The sequence below is a fragment of the Thalassophryne amazonica genome, chromosome 3 (assembly GCF_902500255.1).
Source record: "Thalassophryne amazonica chromosome 3, fThaAma1.1, whole genome shotgun sequence".
Lineage (NCBI taxonomy): Eukaryota > Metazoa > Chordata > Actinopteri > Batrachoidiformes > Batrachoididae > Thalassophryne > Thalassophryne amazonica.
In genome coordinates, this window is record NC_047105.1 from 52557558 (window position 1) to 52576486 (window position 18929).

The 18929-nt window shown below is 40.0% G+C and overlaps 1 protein-coding gene across 1 annotated transcript; it reads left to right on the plus strand.

Moving 5' to 3' along the window:
* The first annotated feature begins 8862 nt into the window (after positions 1-8862).
* Positions 8863-18641, plus strand: LOC117507758 (twinfilin-2-like). The gene is made up of 9 exons (XM_034167568.1): positions 8863-8908; positions 8953-9131; positions 16132-16227; positions 16401-16505; positions 16643-16657; positions 16790-16915; positions 17004-17154; positions 17270-17391; positions 18081-18641. The coding sequence occupies exons 1-9, from the start codon at positions 8863-8865 to the stop codon at positions 18246-18248; spliced, it is 1008 nt and encodes a 335-aa protein (XP_034023459.1). The 3' UTR covers positions 18249-18641.
* The last annotated feature ends 288 nt before the right edge of the window (positions 18642-18929 follow it).

Here is an 18929-nt window from a genome sequence, read left to right on the forward strand (position 1 = left end):
AGATAACTTTAAAAACCATTATCGGACTAATTATCTTCTGATACATTTTTGTCCGATAACATAGTAAACAAAGATCAACAGTGACAAACACTTTTAAAATTTAAAATCAGTTGAGCACCTACCTGTTAAAAGTTTCCTATTGCTGCGTTTACACATAACGATGACAAGTCACGAATGCCACGAAGTAAACATTCTTGGCCGCTGATCACGAATGTGATGATTCGGGGCAGAGGCGTCAGGTGTCCTCAGGAACTGCTGCAACCTGTTACCACACGTTACGATTATTGGCACGTGTCAGGAACCATTACGCATGGTCAAGAATAGTGTTCCGCGTTGTTGTGCGCGATTGCGAGCTATTGCGCGTAACAGCGCATCTATAAGTTCTGTCATGTTGTGAATGAGGTGAATTGTCTCAACACACACACACCCATATTCATCCAACCGAATTCAGATCGCTCCAGTTTTTCAGAAGAACTTTGTGACTGCATGCGTAGTTGGGCTCTGTGCCATTGAGTGGCGCAGAGACGAGGAGGAGGAGACAGACAGAGCCAGATGTGTGGCTTCATGCGGGTCTTCTCTCGTGCATTTTCCCAAACATCAGGGACATGCAGCAGGTGGAACACCTGCAGGAGCGCGCTGAAGAGCACTGAAATTAGACTTTTAGCCGACTTGGTGTCAGCAATCAAACTGAATGTGGTGCAGCAGGGTTTAACTGTGTGCACGCTTCTTCCTCCACCGGACTGGAGGAGGTGCAGAGATGTCTGGCTGCACGTGAGTCCCCTCTCGCTCCACTGGTTGCTCTGGCTCAGACTCATTCTCCCGCTCATCAGTTACAACAGCAGGTGGAACACCTGCAGGAGCGTCCTGAGGAGCTTCAGCAGGAACTGTGGAACGACATTTGGAGCCGAGTTCAATTGTGCGCACGTGACAGAAAACTGAGACGTCGTGACGCGCAGTGAAATGTGACGCCACGTTACAAGTCGTGTCAAAATGTGACAGTTTCCGTGTCACTTCGTAATAACGCGTGACAGTTTGGGCTCCAAGAACCATCACAGGAACCACTACGAATATTGTCACGTTCTATTAAGGATCAATACACTCAGTTGTGACCTCCACGACGTTAGACGAAATGAGTGTGGTGTGTGACATTTGACAGGCAAAAACATGCTCCATGAATATCAAGAATATCACGCACCAACACGCACTATTAAGAAACCTATTCAGATGCGTTAAGTCACATTAAGAATGTCAGGAATGTGTCATGAATGACAGAAAAACGACATTCGTAACGCATCTTGGTTATGTGTAAACGCACCTTCACAGATGCATAGTTCTACCCTCTGCAAACAGAAGAGAGGTGCTTCCATAAGAAACCACTGTATTCTCTGCAGGCAAAAGAGAACTGGTATCAAAAAAAAAAAATCATTTCCTTTAACACCATACTGATACACTGGCAATATCACCCAAGTCATCCAGAGGCATACATTTTTAACTTATGGTTCAAATTTTAACCAAACTAATTTTGGACAAGTTATTTAAAATTACTGTCATGTCTGACGTTTTATAAAGTGAAAATCAGATATATGTTTTAGTTTTAAAGTAATGTGCTAATTTTAAGGTTTTAGTGAGCACATGCTGTGCCCATGGGTAGGATAGTCTAATCTCAGTATGTTCACGACAGGACAAATGCATTTCAGACACTCTGCTCAGGCTCCAGGGACAGCAGCATTAAACTCTAGTGCCTAAAACTCTCGTGAATATATTCTCTGCGTTTATAGACGTTGTTGTATTTGCATTTGTTAAATTCCATGCATCTTAAATGTAGCAGACACGGATTATCTGGGATTTTGTTTTGGCAAGTATTTCAGGCCTCTACTGCCATTTACTGGCCAGCAGTGTTCATGGCAGTATTCACCCTAATTACTAAGAGTCTGGGCACCAGTAGATGGCAGTGTTCTATTTACTTTGACCCCCGTTATATCAGACGGTTGTCAAATCAAGTTTTTGGCTTTGCAAATGGCTTTTTTTAATGTTTTTTTTTTTTACAAATAAAGTTTCAAACAAAACAAAACAAAACAACAACAAAAAAAAAAAATTACAACAAGACAGCTCTGCGGCGTTTGCACAGGCACAGTGCGAGCGGTTGGCCGCTTGTAGCCCCAGTAGCAGGATACACTTACGACGGCCAACCAGAATAATATCAAACAGATTTGATTTTCATTCAACCATACGATCGGTGATCAGGAGGTGGTCGTGAGATGTTAAACACAGCTTGTTACTCCATGTACACTACACGATGCAGGACGCGCGATTAACCTGAAACTCAGTCCAAAAAATTCTCACACGAATGAAAAATCATGAATGAATGAATGGATTTATTTGGCATACACACAAATCCGAAAGAACAGAAACATACCAATAATATGAATGTTATATAAACAAGCCTGTGAGTCCGAAAGGGTGTGGGCAGAAGCAAAGCTTATCAACGCCCACCCCTGTTAGTATGAGTCCAACAATTATAACAGTCATAACAACATATACACAAATTCACAACACACTACATACACAGACATACACTTCAATATTCAATTACATTTCAATTCATGTATAAGTATGTTATTTATAAAGCACCAAATCGCAACAAACTTGGCCCAAGTCACTCCATATTAACCCTGCCGACCCCCAGAGCAAGCACTAGGCAACTGTGGTGAGGAAAAACTCCTCTTAGGAAGAAACCTCAAGCAGACCAGGCTCTAGGGGGTGACCCTCTTGGGCCGTGCATATATACCTGTATACGTATATACATACACACGCATTATATATATATATATATATCCAGCTCTCCACAAGTTCTCTTATACTCACTCGACTGGTAAGCACTGAAAGCCGAGATAGGCATGTCCAAACCTGTCCTCTAACACTCCGAAACGGAGGTGTTCCTTTGTCTCGCTTCATCAGCGAATCGGTCGTGACGCGCGAAGCCTCCGCGCGGCTTTCCATGACAAAATCTCTTGTTAAAAGTGAAATCTGCTGGAAAATGGCTGATGTCCAGCTCTTGTGATAACCAGAGAAAGAGCACATGACGGTCTCGTATCCACAGAGCCATCAGCTTAGAAATAATCCAGTGGCTTGTGCCGCGACGTCGCAGCTCGGAGCGCAGCGCACCGACCGTCCTTAAAGGGGTTCTTAAAGCTGTAGTTAAAGTCCTTATTCTCTGTGAAGCCCGTAAAATTTTCACCAAAAGCCAGATAACTTTTTCGAATGGTTTCCAGGTGCCAGTCTCTAACAGCTTCTCAAAAAATTCTGATGGAAAAAAGTCCTTTTCATTCCGCCATTTCCAGACAATGAAAATCCGACGAGGGGGCAGGACCACTCCTTCCAGAAGGCGTGCTCACAGGCGAATGACGTCACCGACAGGCGTGGAAAAACTCATGCATGCGCACGAGGGTTCAAGCATGTCTGACGTAAAAACATATGAATGAAATCCATATAGTTTAAAAAAAAAATAAAAAGGACCGTTACTTTATGGACACACCACGTATACATTATACCACATCTTTTATTGTTAACATCATACTTTCTATTACCTTAAATTTAATATTTTTCCGCACATATATAGCAACACCTCCACCTCCTTTATTCACTCTACTGATGTAGTTTAGATCATAACCATCCAACTCAAATTGTATTCCTTTTTGCGCATTGAACCACGTTTCTGAAATTGTTATTATACTAAAGGGTTTTGTAAACTGCTGAAGAAATTCTTTGATACTGTTAAAGTTTTGTACATACTTCTGCTGTTAAAGTGGATAATTGATAATTTACCTTCTGTTTTAACTGTATTATTGTAATCCTGTTCCGTATAGTAGTTGCAATGAACAAATCAATCTGAAAAAGGGCCAAAACTCGCACAGTGTAAAGCCAACATTTATGTGTCAAGACTACTGAGTGCACATTTTACAACACCATCAAACGTACGCACATCATAAAACTAATAATAAAAATAATAAAACTACTAAAATGAGCACACATTCTCTCCACATGCAAAACATTTTGCAATGACACTTCCAGGGCTCCGTAAAAATGCCTGTTTTACAAATAAAAATGGAATATTTTACAAAAGCACATTTATCTGTAAACACCAACACACGACACACGTCACATTAACATGTTGGTTTACATAATGAATGACTGAACCAATCAATGTTTAGCAGAGGCACTTTTACCCAGAATCCTTTGCGATCTGTCTGTGTTTGTTACAAAACCTCAGAATTAGTGCATTATTCAACATTAAAAGATATATGTTATATTTTAACTTTGTACAAATGACAGAATTGACATTAATGGAGTTATTCTATCAGTAATAATGTTATTCATAAATCAAAACCATAAGTTAGCATGACTTTATTTTCCAAGACCTTCGCCTGACCGGAGCGTTGTGACTGATAGAGAGCTGGGCTTTATGGCTGCTCTCAGGGTGCCTTTGTGCTGGAAGCTGTGTAGTAAACAAGAGCTTCCAGCAGGGGCAGGATGTTCAAAGACAAAAGTGTAGTCTCATTGTTTAGGTTTGTTGGCACTTTTAATATTACTAGAAGTTATTGTGGTGTTAAAACTCAAATTCAGTTTATTAGTAGTTGCAAATGTACCAGAGACAATATTGGAATTTATCTGTTATCTGTAACTTCCGATACATTTTGGGTGGTTTATCGTTTTATCTTTATCAAAGATAACTTTTCAGTTATCTGATTATCTGTTATCGAAGTTAATTTTTTTGGTTATCTGTGCCCACCACTGGTGAGCAGATAGGTAATGTTACAATAAATAAGTGATTAGATTTGGAAGGTGATCCAGAATATATTCTGGAACTGGGATCCAGAAGAATGCTTGGCACATGGATGTTGATGAAATTTGGTGAGCAGATGAATATCCTAGAAAAGGGGGATTGTATTTTGAATTTAATCAAGAACATATTACAAGATCCAGAGGATATTTGAACCAATATGTGGCCTTGGCGGAGGTATGTGCTCTCTGACTGCTTTCTAGTTTCTGTATTTATCTCTTAAATATTCAAACTATAATGACTACTACTACTCAGTGATGCCGGTAAAGCGTTACTTAGTAACGCATTACTCTAATCTGACCACTTTTCAGTAATGAGTAATCTAATATGATAATCTTTCCAAATCAGTAATCAGATTAAAGTTGCTTCTCCAAGTCACTGTGCGTTACTATTATTTTTGCATTGCGAATGTGGATAAGTGGCATGTGCAGGTCATACCGCAGGCTTTGCCATGTCTGATCCAACTTGAGGTTCCCTCATACGTGCTCAAATCATTTCAGATCATGTTTATGCCGCATTCAGGATATGTAAATTGCGGTCAGATGGCGTTCAGACCGCCGCTGGATAGGTGTCCCATCTGGACCGCACCCGGAGAGTTTTGAACATGTGCATCACACTCGGGGCCACCGGACGATTTTGAACAACTGTGTGGACTTCTGCAGATGGCTGTTAGAACGTTTTGGAACTGAAATCCGACACTTTTGGGATGTGCGCCGATTTATGAATGGGATGCCATTCTGCGTGATTCAGGCTATGTGTCACGGGGGCATTAACAACTAACACTTTTTTCCACCCAAATGTGCCAAAACTCTCTTTCTGAGAACAACATGATGTAAAAAACGCTGATAAAACTTTTTAACCTGTCAACCCAGTCTTGTTTTCTGCATAAATAAATGTTATCCATTCTTGTTATTTATTTATTTTTTTAAGATGTTCCTGCTCTGCCATTTGCTGTCAGCCCCAGACGGTACAACTTTACACGAATGCTTACAGACCGCACATGGCTTCTTTTTGTTGTTTAATTATGCAAATCATCTGAGTCTTGTTGACATTCACTTCTCTCGGCAGTCTCTGGGTACTCAGACTTTAAGAGTGGGAGACACCTGGGAAGAGCTTGTAGAGTCATGAGGTTGCTGGACAGGAGAATGAAGGTCCAAGTTTTTAGGGTCCTGCTGCCTTGTCATTACCGTATGGTCATGACACTTGGACAAACAGTGATCTTTGATACAGCCCAGTCTCACATTTTGTTTTTGTTTTTGTGATCTCGTTTCAAAATATATTACTTTTTTGTGATGTGGTCTAGGGCTGCAACAAATGATTATTTGGATCATCGATGAATCTGATGGGGTTTCGACACGATTCATCGGATTAGTGGGGAATTTTTTAAAAATATGACAGGGAAACAATTTTTCTCTCCTTCCATCACTTTACTTAACAACATACATTATTTGAAAACTGAAAATACTTGAAAATCAACAAATCTTCAAATGTCCCTTGGCTGTTGAAATATAAAATAAGAAATAAACAGTTTATAATAAAGAACAAAAATAATTATTTCAAAAGGCATTGCTTTATCAAAGTGCTGAGTTGCCATAAAACAACACAGAAACATATAAATGTTATAAAATATATGGTGAAAAAAGAGGTATTTTTGTTGCTGCAAATGAGCAATTAGCATAACCAGTTAACCATAAAACCTAAATCAAAACTGTAGCCTGACTCATTATATGTGCAAATTCTCTGTATAACTTGTAAACTATGTGGTCATTTCACAATGACACATGTGACTCATGTCTCTTTCTCTAAAACTGTATGGTAGCATTATTAGTTATTATTATATTATTATTGCTATTATTATTAATATATAAATAAATTAAAAATATTATAATTTGTAATACATTTCACTCTTTTACAACAACAAATGCTGCGCCATTTTACAGAAAACAAATGCACAAACATGCTGAAATGCCAGCAGCTTAATGCTAACTTTAACATTGAAAACGCCATAGACATGCTAATGCGTTAGCATCGGCATTAGCATAAAATATATCTATCAACTGTTTCAGAAGACCATAACAGATCGGTTTAACATAAAAAGGTAAATATTCCTCACAGACATATGCTCTTTAGGGTTTTAGTGGGAGAAAACTAAGATAAAGCGAAATGAAACCAACGAAGCAGCAGCTCGAAGCACTCCTTCATTGGTTCAGGATTCAAAGCAAAGCTCTGTTGATTATATGGAAGAAACAAAACATTTGCGGTAAAACGAAGTTATTTCGCAACTAATCAATGGCTAAATTAGTTGACAACTATTTTAATAATCGATTTTAATCGATTAACTCGATTAGTTCTTTCAGCTCTAATGTGGTCACCCTTCACTCACTAATTTTAACCATAACACCAACACCCCCCCAGCCACGTCACCCCAAATTTCTACTATATTTGGGTACTATAACAAAATTTTTTCGTGACACATCACAAAATATGCTTCAATTCATGATGTATCACAAACTAATAGATTAAATCACTGAACTTTGGTGTTGCTTTGGTACCAGGTCACTGTGTTGAATGAGTGGTTACTTAGGAAGACTAGTAAGTCCTTTCGGCTGCTCCCTTGTTTTCACTTGGGGTCACCACATGTTTTTTTGGCACAAGTTTTACACTGAATGCCCTTCCTGATGCAACTCAGTCTCAATTTTTTTCAATTTATTTTCATTTATATAGAAGCCAAATCACAACAAAGTTGCCTCAAGGCACAACTCCACATTACATGGAGAAATGTGGTAGGGGTGGGATTTAAACTGGGAACCTTCCGCACTGAAACTGAGCGCAGTAACCACTTGTCCCCCAAGACAAGGATTTGGACACATAACACATTTCTCAGGGCATGATGCAACAAATACTGTAGGTGCCTGAATGTTGAGGACCCCAGTGGCTGGAGAAGATCAAGGAGATGCTCATGTTTCACCTGACTGTGGCAGCTAGATGGTTACTTTCAAGAGGTTAGGAGGACCTGATGTCTGTCTGGGTGTGTCCCACCCAGAATCCAAGGCGGTCCCTTAGTGTGGTGGATGCCGTGAAGCACACAACCTGGTCTCATCTCATGGCAAGTCGTGATTCAGCAGCACGAAATATACATTAATCTATTGGTTCGTGATACTGTGACGAAAAGCGCCTCGCAGCAGCACAAATTCATTGTAATTCATTCTGTAATGACTGCACGAAATTAAAAGTGAAGTGGGAGGGTCGGGGTGGATATGGTTAGGGTGGGGGTAGCAGTAGGGTTAGGAATAGTGAGTTTAAAGAAAAAACCCCATCACGAAAATTTGACTCATTTCGTCATGGGAGCATGAAAAATAAAAAAAAAACATGAGACTGGGCTGCACTTCAGTAAACCAAAAAAACAAAAAACAAAAAAGGAAGTAAATAATATTTAATGACCTCCCACAATAAGAAGTTAAGCTTTGTTAGATATTTGTCTTAAAAGAAACAGAAGAGATGAAACAAAAACTCTGTGTTGGTCAGCTCAAAAAGCAAGTTGTCCCCAAACCAGAAGGTCACTTGATCAGTCTTCAAGTTTTTCATTATGTGAACCTGCAACATGATTAAAACTATTAGGATGTTACATTATTATGCTAATTGGACACTAATTGTCCAAGTTTGATTTTACTTTTAGTGTTGGTGATTGAATCATTTGAGTGAACAGAATTTAAATGGTTTGAAGGAAGCGGTTTCCTCAAAAGGTTTGACTTGAGCTAACATCTCAGGTTTTCCAGTGCTTTTTCTGGATTTTATGTTTCCCCAATACAGCTGAGGAGGCACAAAACACTTAATATCTTATACAAATATCTTAACTAAGAAATTGACACTACTAGCAAATAAAAAACCCTTTAAGTTCAGTTTATGAAGTTTTAAGACATACTTAAAAATATATATTTCAAAGACACGTACCATGTATAAGTAATCTCAGGAGTGATCAGATTTTTCCAACAGTTGACGTAATCCCATGTAAGTAAACCGTTATGACTTGCCCGTGCCTGCAGACTATGATGTCAGCTATTGATGTCAGTGTGTCGTGCACGGTATGTGATGAGTGCCGATCTCATTTTCAGAGCAGCTGGTACTTGGGGCCTACAGAGAGCCCAAACAGAGCTGGGACCAGGATTATGATCACTTCTTGCTTCCTCTCTTGGATGACCAGGAGCCCTGCTACCTTCTATACCGCCTGGACTCCCAGAATGCACTGGGCTATGAGTGGGTCTTCATATCGTGGTCTCCTGACCAGTCACCAGTAAGTTGGTGCACATTTTCCTCAAAGTCTGTCCAACCTTGTAAATGTTCATATTGGTGTGGGGTTAGAATCAGACTCTGATAGGTTCTTTTCAGGAGCTATTCAGTTTTTGGGAGGATGGGGAGATTTTTGGAATCAGTTTCATTATACTTCTGAAATGTAATCAGATGCTTCGTGTTGTCCATTTTATGTTTTGTGATGGTTGTGAGCCGTGCTGCTACACAGATGAAGACAGATTAGTGATTAAATTCTGCAGCAGAAAAAAAACAGATGCATGCATGTAAGCGCGCCAAGGAGGGTGTTCTCTTATATGCAATGTTTAGATCATAATGTGAAAAATATTTTGTATTTTTCATAGTGACATATGAGGTAGAGCTCAGTGGATAAGGAGCTGGCCTGCCGATATGTAGACTCAGGTTTGAGTCCTGCTCATACTCCCTGTAGGTGTTCTTGGACAAGACAATTAATGTGCACTAGCGCATTGCCCATGTGGATCCACGGGCTCTAGGTTGGGTAGTGTTTATTAAATAGGTAGCTGGCATTTTTCAAGAGTGGTAATAAATTATGCAAAGTTTCTATGAGTTGGAATGGCATGTGAGTCCAGAATGTTTTTAGAACCTTCGAGCTCAAAAGCTTTTAGAAGAAGAACTCAACTCTTTTATTTCCTGTTAATTATGTAATTTAAAAAAAAATGTTAATTTAGTGTCTTTATAAATTGTTTTGGTTCTTGTTATCATATACACTGTTATTATTATTATTATTATTATTATTATTATTTTATTGTTGCTTCTCTTTTGTCATTTGATTTTTAAATGGACCACAATGGAAATAAGTGTTTTCACTTTCTTGTGTCATCCATGTATTTTTAATGTATTTACATTTATATTATGTACTTACATTGAACTTACTAAATAAAAGCATGCATGCATGCATACATGTACACTGATGCCACTTCACTTGTCATATATATATGTAGTGGGATGAAGGTCCCGGGTCCTGATTAAAAAGACATTCCCGCTAGCTTGGCTAACGGGGAATTCCCCTTTGGCTGACCTGGTAGAGGAATGGTCTTTAGTGCGAGCCGTCCGGGTTCGATCCCACCGCCGTCCCGGCCACGAAGGTCCTACAGTCACATATAGATGACCCTGCTGGAATAGTGTGAGTCCAAAATGTAATTATCAATGTCCATTTTTCACTTGTTAGCTAATATCCGTAGTTTCTCCAAAAAATATTTGTCCTATCAACGTTCCATTTTGGTGGCATTCATCCTTGACCCAAAATACATAAACATACCAAACGGCAAATGTCAGCTCTCCCCAGTTTCTCCCTAATCGAAGGTAGGTATATACACACGCATGCGCAAGCATACATGTACACAGATGCCACTTCACTTTAATATAGATGATTTACCACCCCCTGCTGGAATGGTGTGTAAGTCCAGAATGTAATTATCAACGTCCATTGTTCAGTATTGTTAGCTAATATCCATAGTTTCCCCCAAAATATTAGCCCTATCAATGTTCCATTTTGGCGGTATTCATCCTTGACCCAAAATACACAAACATACCAAATGGAAAATGTCAGCTCTCCTCAGTTTGTCTGTGATCAAAGTTATACACGCATGCACACATACACTTAGACAGAGGCCACTTAGCTTTTAATATACAGATGATTTACCGCCCCCTGCTGGAATGGCGCATGAGTCCAGAATGTAATTATCAATGTCCATTGTTCAGTGTTGTTAGCTAATATCTCTAATTTCTCCAAAAATATTAGTCCTATCAACTTTCTGTCCGATCCAGGGGGGAGTTGTAGACTCTCATCCACTTCATGCTACGGAATGTTGGGATAAACACTGGTACCAATATTCATATAACGGCCTATATGAGACATGCTTGCTGTCTCTCAGTTCAGGGGTCGCATGCTTCAAAGGCTTTATTCTACAAAGAGCTGGCCTTCCAAATCATCTGAGGATGAAACAACCATTCTAGAATGAGACACTCTAGCCCATGGAGCATTTAGCGATTGCATCATTAGCTTATTCTGCCCCTACCTCCTGACATTGGTGTGCGCGTGCGTGTGTGTGAATATGAGGCATCAATGTAAAGCACTTTGAGCTTCTGATTAAGATGGAAAATCTTTCCATAAATACAGTCCATTTACCATTTACCTCCTGTCACTTAGCAACCTTGACAGCTGCATGCTACAAGCTAGCGCAGTGGGTGTAACTTGAACTTGAGTAATCATTTTTCAGTTGCTTATTTATACTTTATTTACAAACATATGGAGCCTGAAATTGTTCTATTATTAATTTTTTTAGTTTACCAAGCATCTTCTCTTGGGCGGATAAGCCCTACAAAGTAATAACAATTAAAATAAAAATAAAACACACACACATGCCTGACAAGCAGTTCAGTCAGGCTGCATAGCCTTCAAGGATCTAACATAAGAAATAAATGGTTGCCACACTTTTAGAAACCCATCGGTCCTCCCTCTAAGACTGAACTTGATTTTTTCCAAATTTAAAGAAAAGCATAAGATCTTTCAACCATAAATAAATAGATGATGGATGTGACACTTTTAATTTTAATTTAACCAGGTTATTCCCATTGAGATTGAGATCTCTTTTGCAAGGGAGACGGGCAATTCTAAACTTTCCAATTCACCGAACCAGCATGTCTTTAAATGTGGGAGGAAACTGGAGCACCCACACACAATCATGGGGAGAACATGCAAACTCCACACAGAAAGGCCACAGGTAGGAATCAAACCCATGACCTAATTGCTGTGAGGCAACAGTGCTAACCACTAATCCACCATGCTCTCAGGATAATAACATTTTAGCTGTGTGTTGAATTAATTGATTACTATGGAGAAAAAACATCAAAGAATAAAGAATTGTTCTGAGATTTTTAAAAAAGCCTATTATCTGTATTATTTCAGCATGATTTTAATGGTTTAAAAAGCATCAGCTATCACTGAAATATAATGTCTGGGACTCTCATCCCCCTGTTTTGCAGTAGGAACAGAACATTTGTAGTGTGTGCAAACTGGGTGACTGCTCTTAATCCAATCACAGAAATGTTTATATTTTCTGGAAATAATAAGATTAAATAGCAACAATCACCCTCATATGTATTTTTGTCAGTCTAGATTATCAGTCTTTCAGCAAATAATTGAATCTAAATGAATTTCATTGTATTTTCATTGCTTCCCATACCAAGTAACTGTCAAACTATTTTTTTCTTTTCACAGATATGGGAATAGATAATAATAATATAAAATATAATATAATTAAAATGCATAGTTTTATGTAAAACAATACCAAAAATTTCCGGCACCCTCCTCGCCAGCTATGGTGGGACACAGTAAAATTTCTTTTCATGGGGCCCAAAATCTCTGGTGTCACGGTTTCCAAAATCTCTGGCGTCATGCTGTCATGGTTTAAAATCCTGCAGGGTACACAAGGTCCCCCTGCTCATGCCAGCACATGTCCAGGATGTGACCATCTGGATGATCCAGAGGAGACATGGGAGACAGTCATGTGGTCATATGAGACTAAAATAGAGCTTTTTTGGTGTCAACTCCACTCGCTGTGTTTGGAGGATGAGAACAACCCCAAGAACACCGTCCCAACCATGAAGAATGGGGGTGGAAACATCATTTTGGGGGTGCTTTTCTGCAAAGGGGACAGGGCGACTGCACTGCATTGAAGGCAGGATGGATAGGGTCATGTATCGTGACATTTTGGCAAACAACCTGCTCCCCTCAGTAAGAGCATTGAAGATGGGTCATGGCTAGGTCTTCCAGCATGACAATGACCCCAAACACACAGCCAGAGCAACTAAGGAGGGGCTCCGTAAGAAGCATTTCAAGGTCCTGGAGTGGCCGAACCAGTCCCCAGACCTGAACTCAATAGAAAATCTTTGGAGGGAGCTGAAACTCCAAACCAGAAAGATATGGAGAAGATCTGTATGGAGGAGTGGACCAAAATCCCTGCTGCAGTGTGCAACCCTGGTCAAGAACTACAGGAAATGTCTGACCTCTGTAATTGCAAGTAAAGGTTTCTCTACTAAATATTAAGATCTGTTTTTTTATTGTATAAAATACTTATTTCGTGCAATGAAATGCAAATTATTTAAAAATCATACAATGTGATTTTCTGGAGCATTTTTTTTTAAGATTCTGTCTCTCACAGTTGAATTGTACCTATGATAAAAAATTACAGACCTCTCCATTCTTTGTAGGTGGGAAAACAGTGTGTCAAATACTTATTTCCCCCACTGTATATCACTCAGTTACCACTGGTGTTATCAGAAGGATATAGCAGTTGACCAAATAAAGACAGGTGAAGGTTCTTAATGCTTAAAGGCACTTGAGACCTTGGGATCTGTGTTAATTTTGACAGCATATTTTAGTTTGTTTTAGTTGACTAGACAAACTAAAACAATTCAGGTGACTAAATTATGACTCAAAAAAAACAAAAAAAACATTTTAGTCAAGACTATGACTAAACCAAAATCTGGTGTCAAAATTAAAACTGCTTGGGATGTGGTCAAAATGTGGCAGTGAGATGTGTAGAGAGGTGAAATCCACATTGAAATACCACCCTGCTACTTTAGCTTGAGAGGATTCCCCTTTGGCTGACCTAGTAAAGCATTAATTTCATGAGAGAGAAGTCTGGTATTCAGATCCCACAAGAACCAAAGACGTATCATTCAGTTACAACTACACATGTACTAAATGGTGTGTGGAGTTGTTGCAGATTGTCTGAGTTCTTACCAGTGAATTCTGGGATTTGTCAGGGATGTGTTCAAACTTACACTCTGTTCAATGCATTCACAGATTGGGTATTGGGTAAGGTCAGAGAGTACAGTGAATTTTGCTGCCTCTGTCCGTGAGGAAGGGTTCACTGACCTTGAGTTTGTGGACGATGCTGTAATCCTTGTGGAATAAATGAAAGCCCTATTGCAGCACTTGAGAAGCTGAATGTTTGGGTTCAAAGTTGTCCTGGATAAAAACCAAGATCCAGGCTGTCAATGACTTTGTGGATTCTGCCGTCACAAGTGCCTCTGTATATGGTAAACAGTGTCACACTTGCTGAGGGATTGAATTTTCTTAATATTGACAGGGAGCTATGTCTATGACATCCAGAAACATTTTAGAAGAGTTTAGGGAGTCAGACAGAGGTGTCTGATGATGAAGTACCTTAAGAAAGTGAGGTGCTCTGCAGCTGACAGTGCACAACATTCACAAGTTTCCACACGTTTACAGGAAGACAATCGGGCCTGATAAGAATCTGCAGCTGTAGTTTCACCATGAAGAAAAAGAAAACATATTAATAATAATAACAAAGAACATATTTGAATGCACCCATGCCCAAATGTGCCCAAGCTGGTTTTCGTTCGGAACAATTATACGAATAAACAATCTACCCGCGCAGCCACCCGTCACTCATGATGCCAGCCTGCCTGTTCCCAACCCAATGCATTTGTGCATCACATATGATTTGACCATTGATGGAATTAAATTCTTTCCTATTAACAAAAACAAATTCATCATGTGATAGCGCCTTTATAGCAATATGTGTACAGTCAATAGCTCTGATCATATTAGGGAAACTGGCTCTCGCTGCAAATTGTGCTTTAAAGTTGGAATGTGATGTACCTGGATGACATTCGGATGATTGCGTTCCACACAGTTGGTATGGCTCAGCTCAAGGATGACTGGCACACTCCTGACCGATCGGTCAGCTCATGCTGGAATGCCCCTGTTGCCAGGAAGCCCAGCGTGGTTAACACCTGTGTGGGCACAAACAATCCCTGGCTCCTTGCTGTATTGCGCTCTGAGCCGGCCACAATTCTGCAAGCAACTTCAGTAATACTGGCTTTGGTATCGAAATCATCTTATGAGACAATTATCGTCATTTGCAAGTAAATCCTCACATTCCCTGAATACACGCTCACATCAGATTGCACCATTTGCAAGGTCCTCTAACTACGCTAATACGGCCATTGTTAGTGCCATTTTATGCATCACTTTGTATATGCTTTTATATCCACCCATATAACTGCAAACACGTCGGGTGTGTTAATTGTTCATAAGTTTGTCTCTGATGTGCACATCACTCTGATGACTTCATGTTTTCACACTATTCATGGTTTCCCATCATCATCTCTACATGTCTACAGTGGAACAATAGCTGTAGAAATATGCGTACCAGAATTTTTGTGTGATGGACTGCGCATTTCCACAGTCATTTAACTTTTGATATATCTGAACGTTAGCTTGGAGACAGGACATGCGCATGGTTTGTACATGAGGCCCCTGGAGTCTAGTACAGTGCACTCCAGGGTTCTATGAGAGAAGGGAAAAAATACATTATTCTACAGAAAACATTGCCTCAGACTTTATTTAATGTCACTATGGGGTTTTAATCTTTATTTTTTTCCTTCTGCCTCAGTGCTTTTAGGCCATGCATGATTAAATTTCCTGTGGGATTTTCAAGACATTTCATAACCATATTGTTAATAATGCATTCACGCTCTGATTAGCCTGGCATTTGCTGACAGACAATGGAAAGTTGATTAACGTCGACCAGCCAAGCCAGCCAAGCCAGCCAAGGTCCGCCAGACTCGGCAAGAGCTAAGTTGATGTCAGTCGTGCAACAGTGAAAGTGGAACTACGTCTTATCGTGAGTCAGTGGACTGTCGGCAAATATGGAGCTCCGCCATTACAATGTTGCCCTCCACTGAACTACTTCGACCTGTGTTGAAGGCAAGAAATTTGGACTCCTCGAGCAAGTCTTCTCTGGTGTTTCAGAGATTTTTGAGAATTTGCTACATTTGAACAGCAGATTCACTTCACTTAATGTAAAAGTGTCAATGGTCCCTAAATCCTGAGTCCTTAAGTTCTGAAAGTCACCCAAATCTGAATTAGTAGATACCTACTTGCTCCAGATAGACAGGCGGTATTCACTTTTATGTCTGTCTGATTACAGATCAAACAAAAGATGCTGTATGCTGCCACGCGTGCAACTGTGAAGAAAGAGTTTGGTGGTGGCCATATGAAGTATGAGCTGTTTGGCACAGTTGAGGTCAGAATTGTTCCAACACATTCAAATTTACATTTGATATTATGTTTGGGTCCCACTCTAATATAGTCTTCGCTGAGACATTACAGCAGATTTTCTGTTTGGCTGTGCTGACTTGCTTTTAGAGGTATTTGTCCTCCGCTTCCTGTAAAGAGCCTGTTTTGCTTGAACATTAGGAGGACATCTGTTTGCTGGGCTACCAGCGTCACGTGACTTCCTGTTCAAGTCCTGCACCGCTCACATTAGCTGAGCAGGAGCTCCAGAAGATTAAAATCACTGAGGTGAGAGGTGAACGTGCCTAGTTTTGCACATGGACTGCCTCAAATTTAACATACTCGTATGCCAAGATCTGTTTGCTTAAGTTAATACATAGGTTCTCTTCTGGAACTTTAACATTCCATTATACTTGCTTTCACAGGGCCGGGTTAAACAGGCAAGTTGATACATGCATGACTCCACTAAACTGAATATGTATGTAAAGTTAAATTTGCATGAACTCCGAAAATAGGTTAACAGAATGACACCAGAGAAACTTTGCATGTGTGATATTTGCTGCCCCCTACAGGTCAAGACAGAGATTAGCGTAGAAAACAACCATCAGTCGCTTCAGGGCCTCGCGTTTCCATTGCAGGACACGGCCAAAAGAGCTCTTCAGCATCTTGCCCAAAAACGCATCAACTACATACAGCTGGTGAGTTGATATATAGTACTCATAATAGACCACTTTAAAAAGTGCATAATAAAACACTGTAGTTTGAAACACATCAATTCTGCCTCAGAGGTTGGACGTAGACAAGGAGACAATTGAGCTGGTCCACTCCAACCCAACAGAAACTCGGGACTTGTCCCGCAGAGTTCCAAAGGATGCTCCTAGATACCATTTCTTCCTCTACAAACACTCACATGAGGGAGACTACCTGGAATCTGTCGGTACGTTGTCAGTCCTCCTACTCGTACAAAGGAATCCTCCAAGTTTCAGGGACAACGAGATTTATTATATACCCTCGCAGTTGAAGCTATTTTTTCTTTCTGTTCCTTTCTACAGTGTTCATATACTCCATGCCAGGGTACAGCTGTAGCATCAAGGAACGGATGCTCTACTCCAGCTGCAAGAGTCGACTACTTGAAGACGTGGAAAAAGATTACCATTTGGAAATTGCTAAAAAGGTATAATGTTTAATGGATAAATGATTTTAGTAAAATGATGCTTGGCTATCAAAGTATTACCAGAAATTGGTCAGGCTCACTTTGGGAGCATGTGTCAGTGCTGTGCGTTGACACATCCATAGACCTGTGTCTACCAACCTAATGACTCTATAAACCCTTCGTAAATGTCTCAGAACCTCAAAGTCTGAACTCCCAGAGGCATGAATGTTACTGCCATGGTAAATACAATCTCTCAAAAAGTTCAACATCATTGAGTCCAAGACATCGTCGAAAGCCTGGATCTAGGTCTTGAAACTCTAACCCGTTTCTCAGCTTCAATAGAACTGCAACCACATTCACTTTTAATACATCACAGCCTCATGTGCAAGTCAAGGTTAGTGAACTTTTCTTTAGACACCCAGGTCACTGGACCAGATGACTTTACCCACAACCTAGGCTATTCAAGCACTGAACAGAACAGGGACAAAACACATCCCTGACAAATCCTACAATTCATTGAGAAGAAGTCTGAGACGGTCTGCATTCTGCACTCCACAGTAGTTGTGTTGGTAGACTGGTCAATTGATGCTCAGCAATTGTCCCACAAAGCAGTCAATCAACTGAGCAGTAATAAACATTCCTGTATGGTCAGCAGTCTATTGGACATCACACATTTTCATGCGAACTTCATTTTGTGTGATTCTATGCAGTTGGAGATCGACAGTGGAGAAGAACTGACGGACGAATTTCTCTATGACGAGGTTCATCCTAAGCACTTTGCCCACAAACAGGCCTTTGCTAAGCCTCGTGGTCCTGCAGGAAAACGGGGACACAAGCGCCTTATAAAGGGGACAGAGGAGACAAGGCAGGACAGCTAAAGACAGTCAAAGGAAGTGTCCCGGTCATGTAGACACTTCCAGCCCCAGCTCTGCTCCATTTTCTCACCACCCTCTGACAACCTCGTGAGGCCCACAAGGACATGCTCGTCAATGGATTATGTCTGCGATTTATGTACTGATCATCTCACAGCACATCTGGATTACAACAAATATAATTTCTATGGGAATGTCTTGACAAATAATGTGAACTCTATATGACAGATAACAATAAGAAAACATGAATATGTACAATACTGTGCAAAGGTTTCAGCAAACAAGAATTCTGCTAAAAAAAAGGTTTTGTTATTTATTTCTTCAGTGGGCCAACAGAAAATCTAATTTCTGATTCCAGCAACAACAAAACAAACAATTTTTTATTTGATTAAGGAAACTAATCAAACATGATGCACCCTAATTATACACACACACACACACACATATATATACTCAACAAAAATAAACGCAACACTTTTGGTTTTGCTCCCATTTTGTATGAGATGAACTCAAAGATCTAAAACTTTTTCCACATACACAATATCACCATTTCCCTCAAATATTGTTCACAAACCAGTCTAAATCTGTGATAGTGAGCACTTCTCCTTTGCTGAGATAATCCATCCCACCTCACAGGTGTGCCATATCAAGATGCTGATTAGACACCATGATTAGTGCACAGGTGTG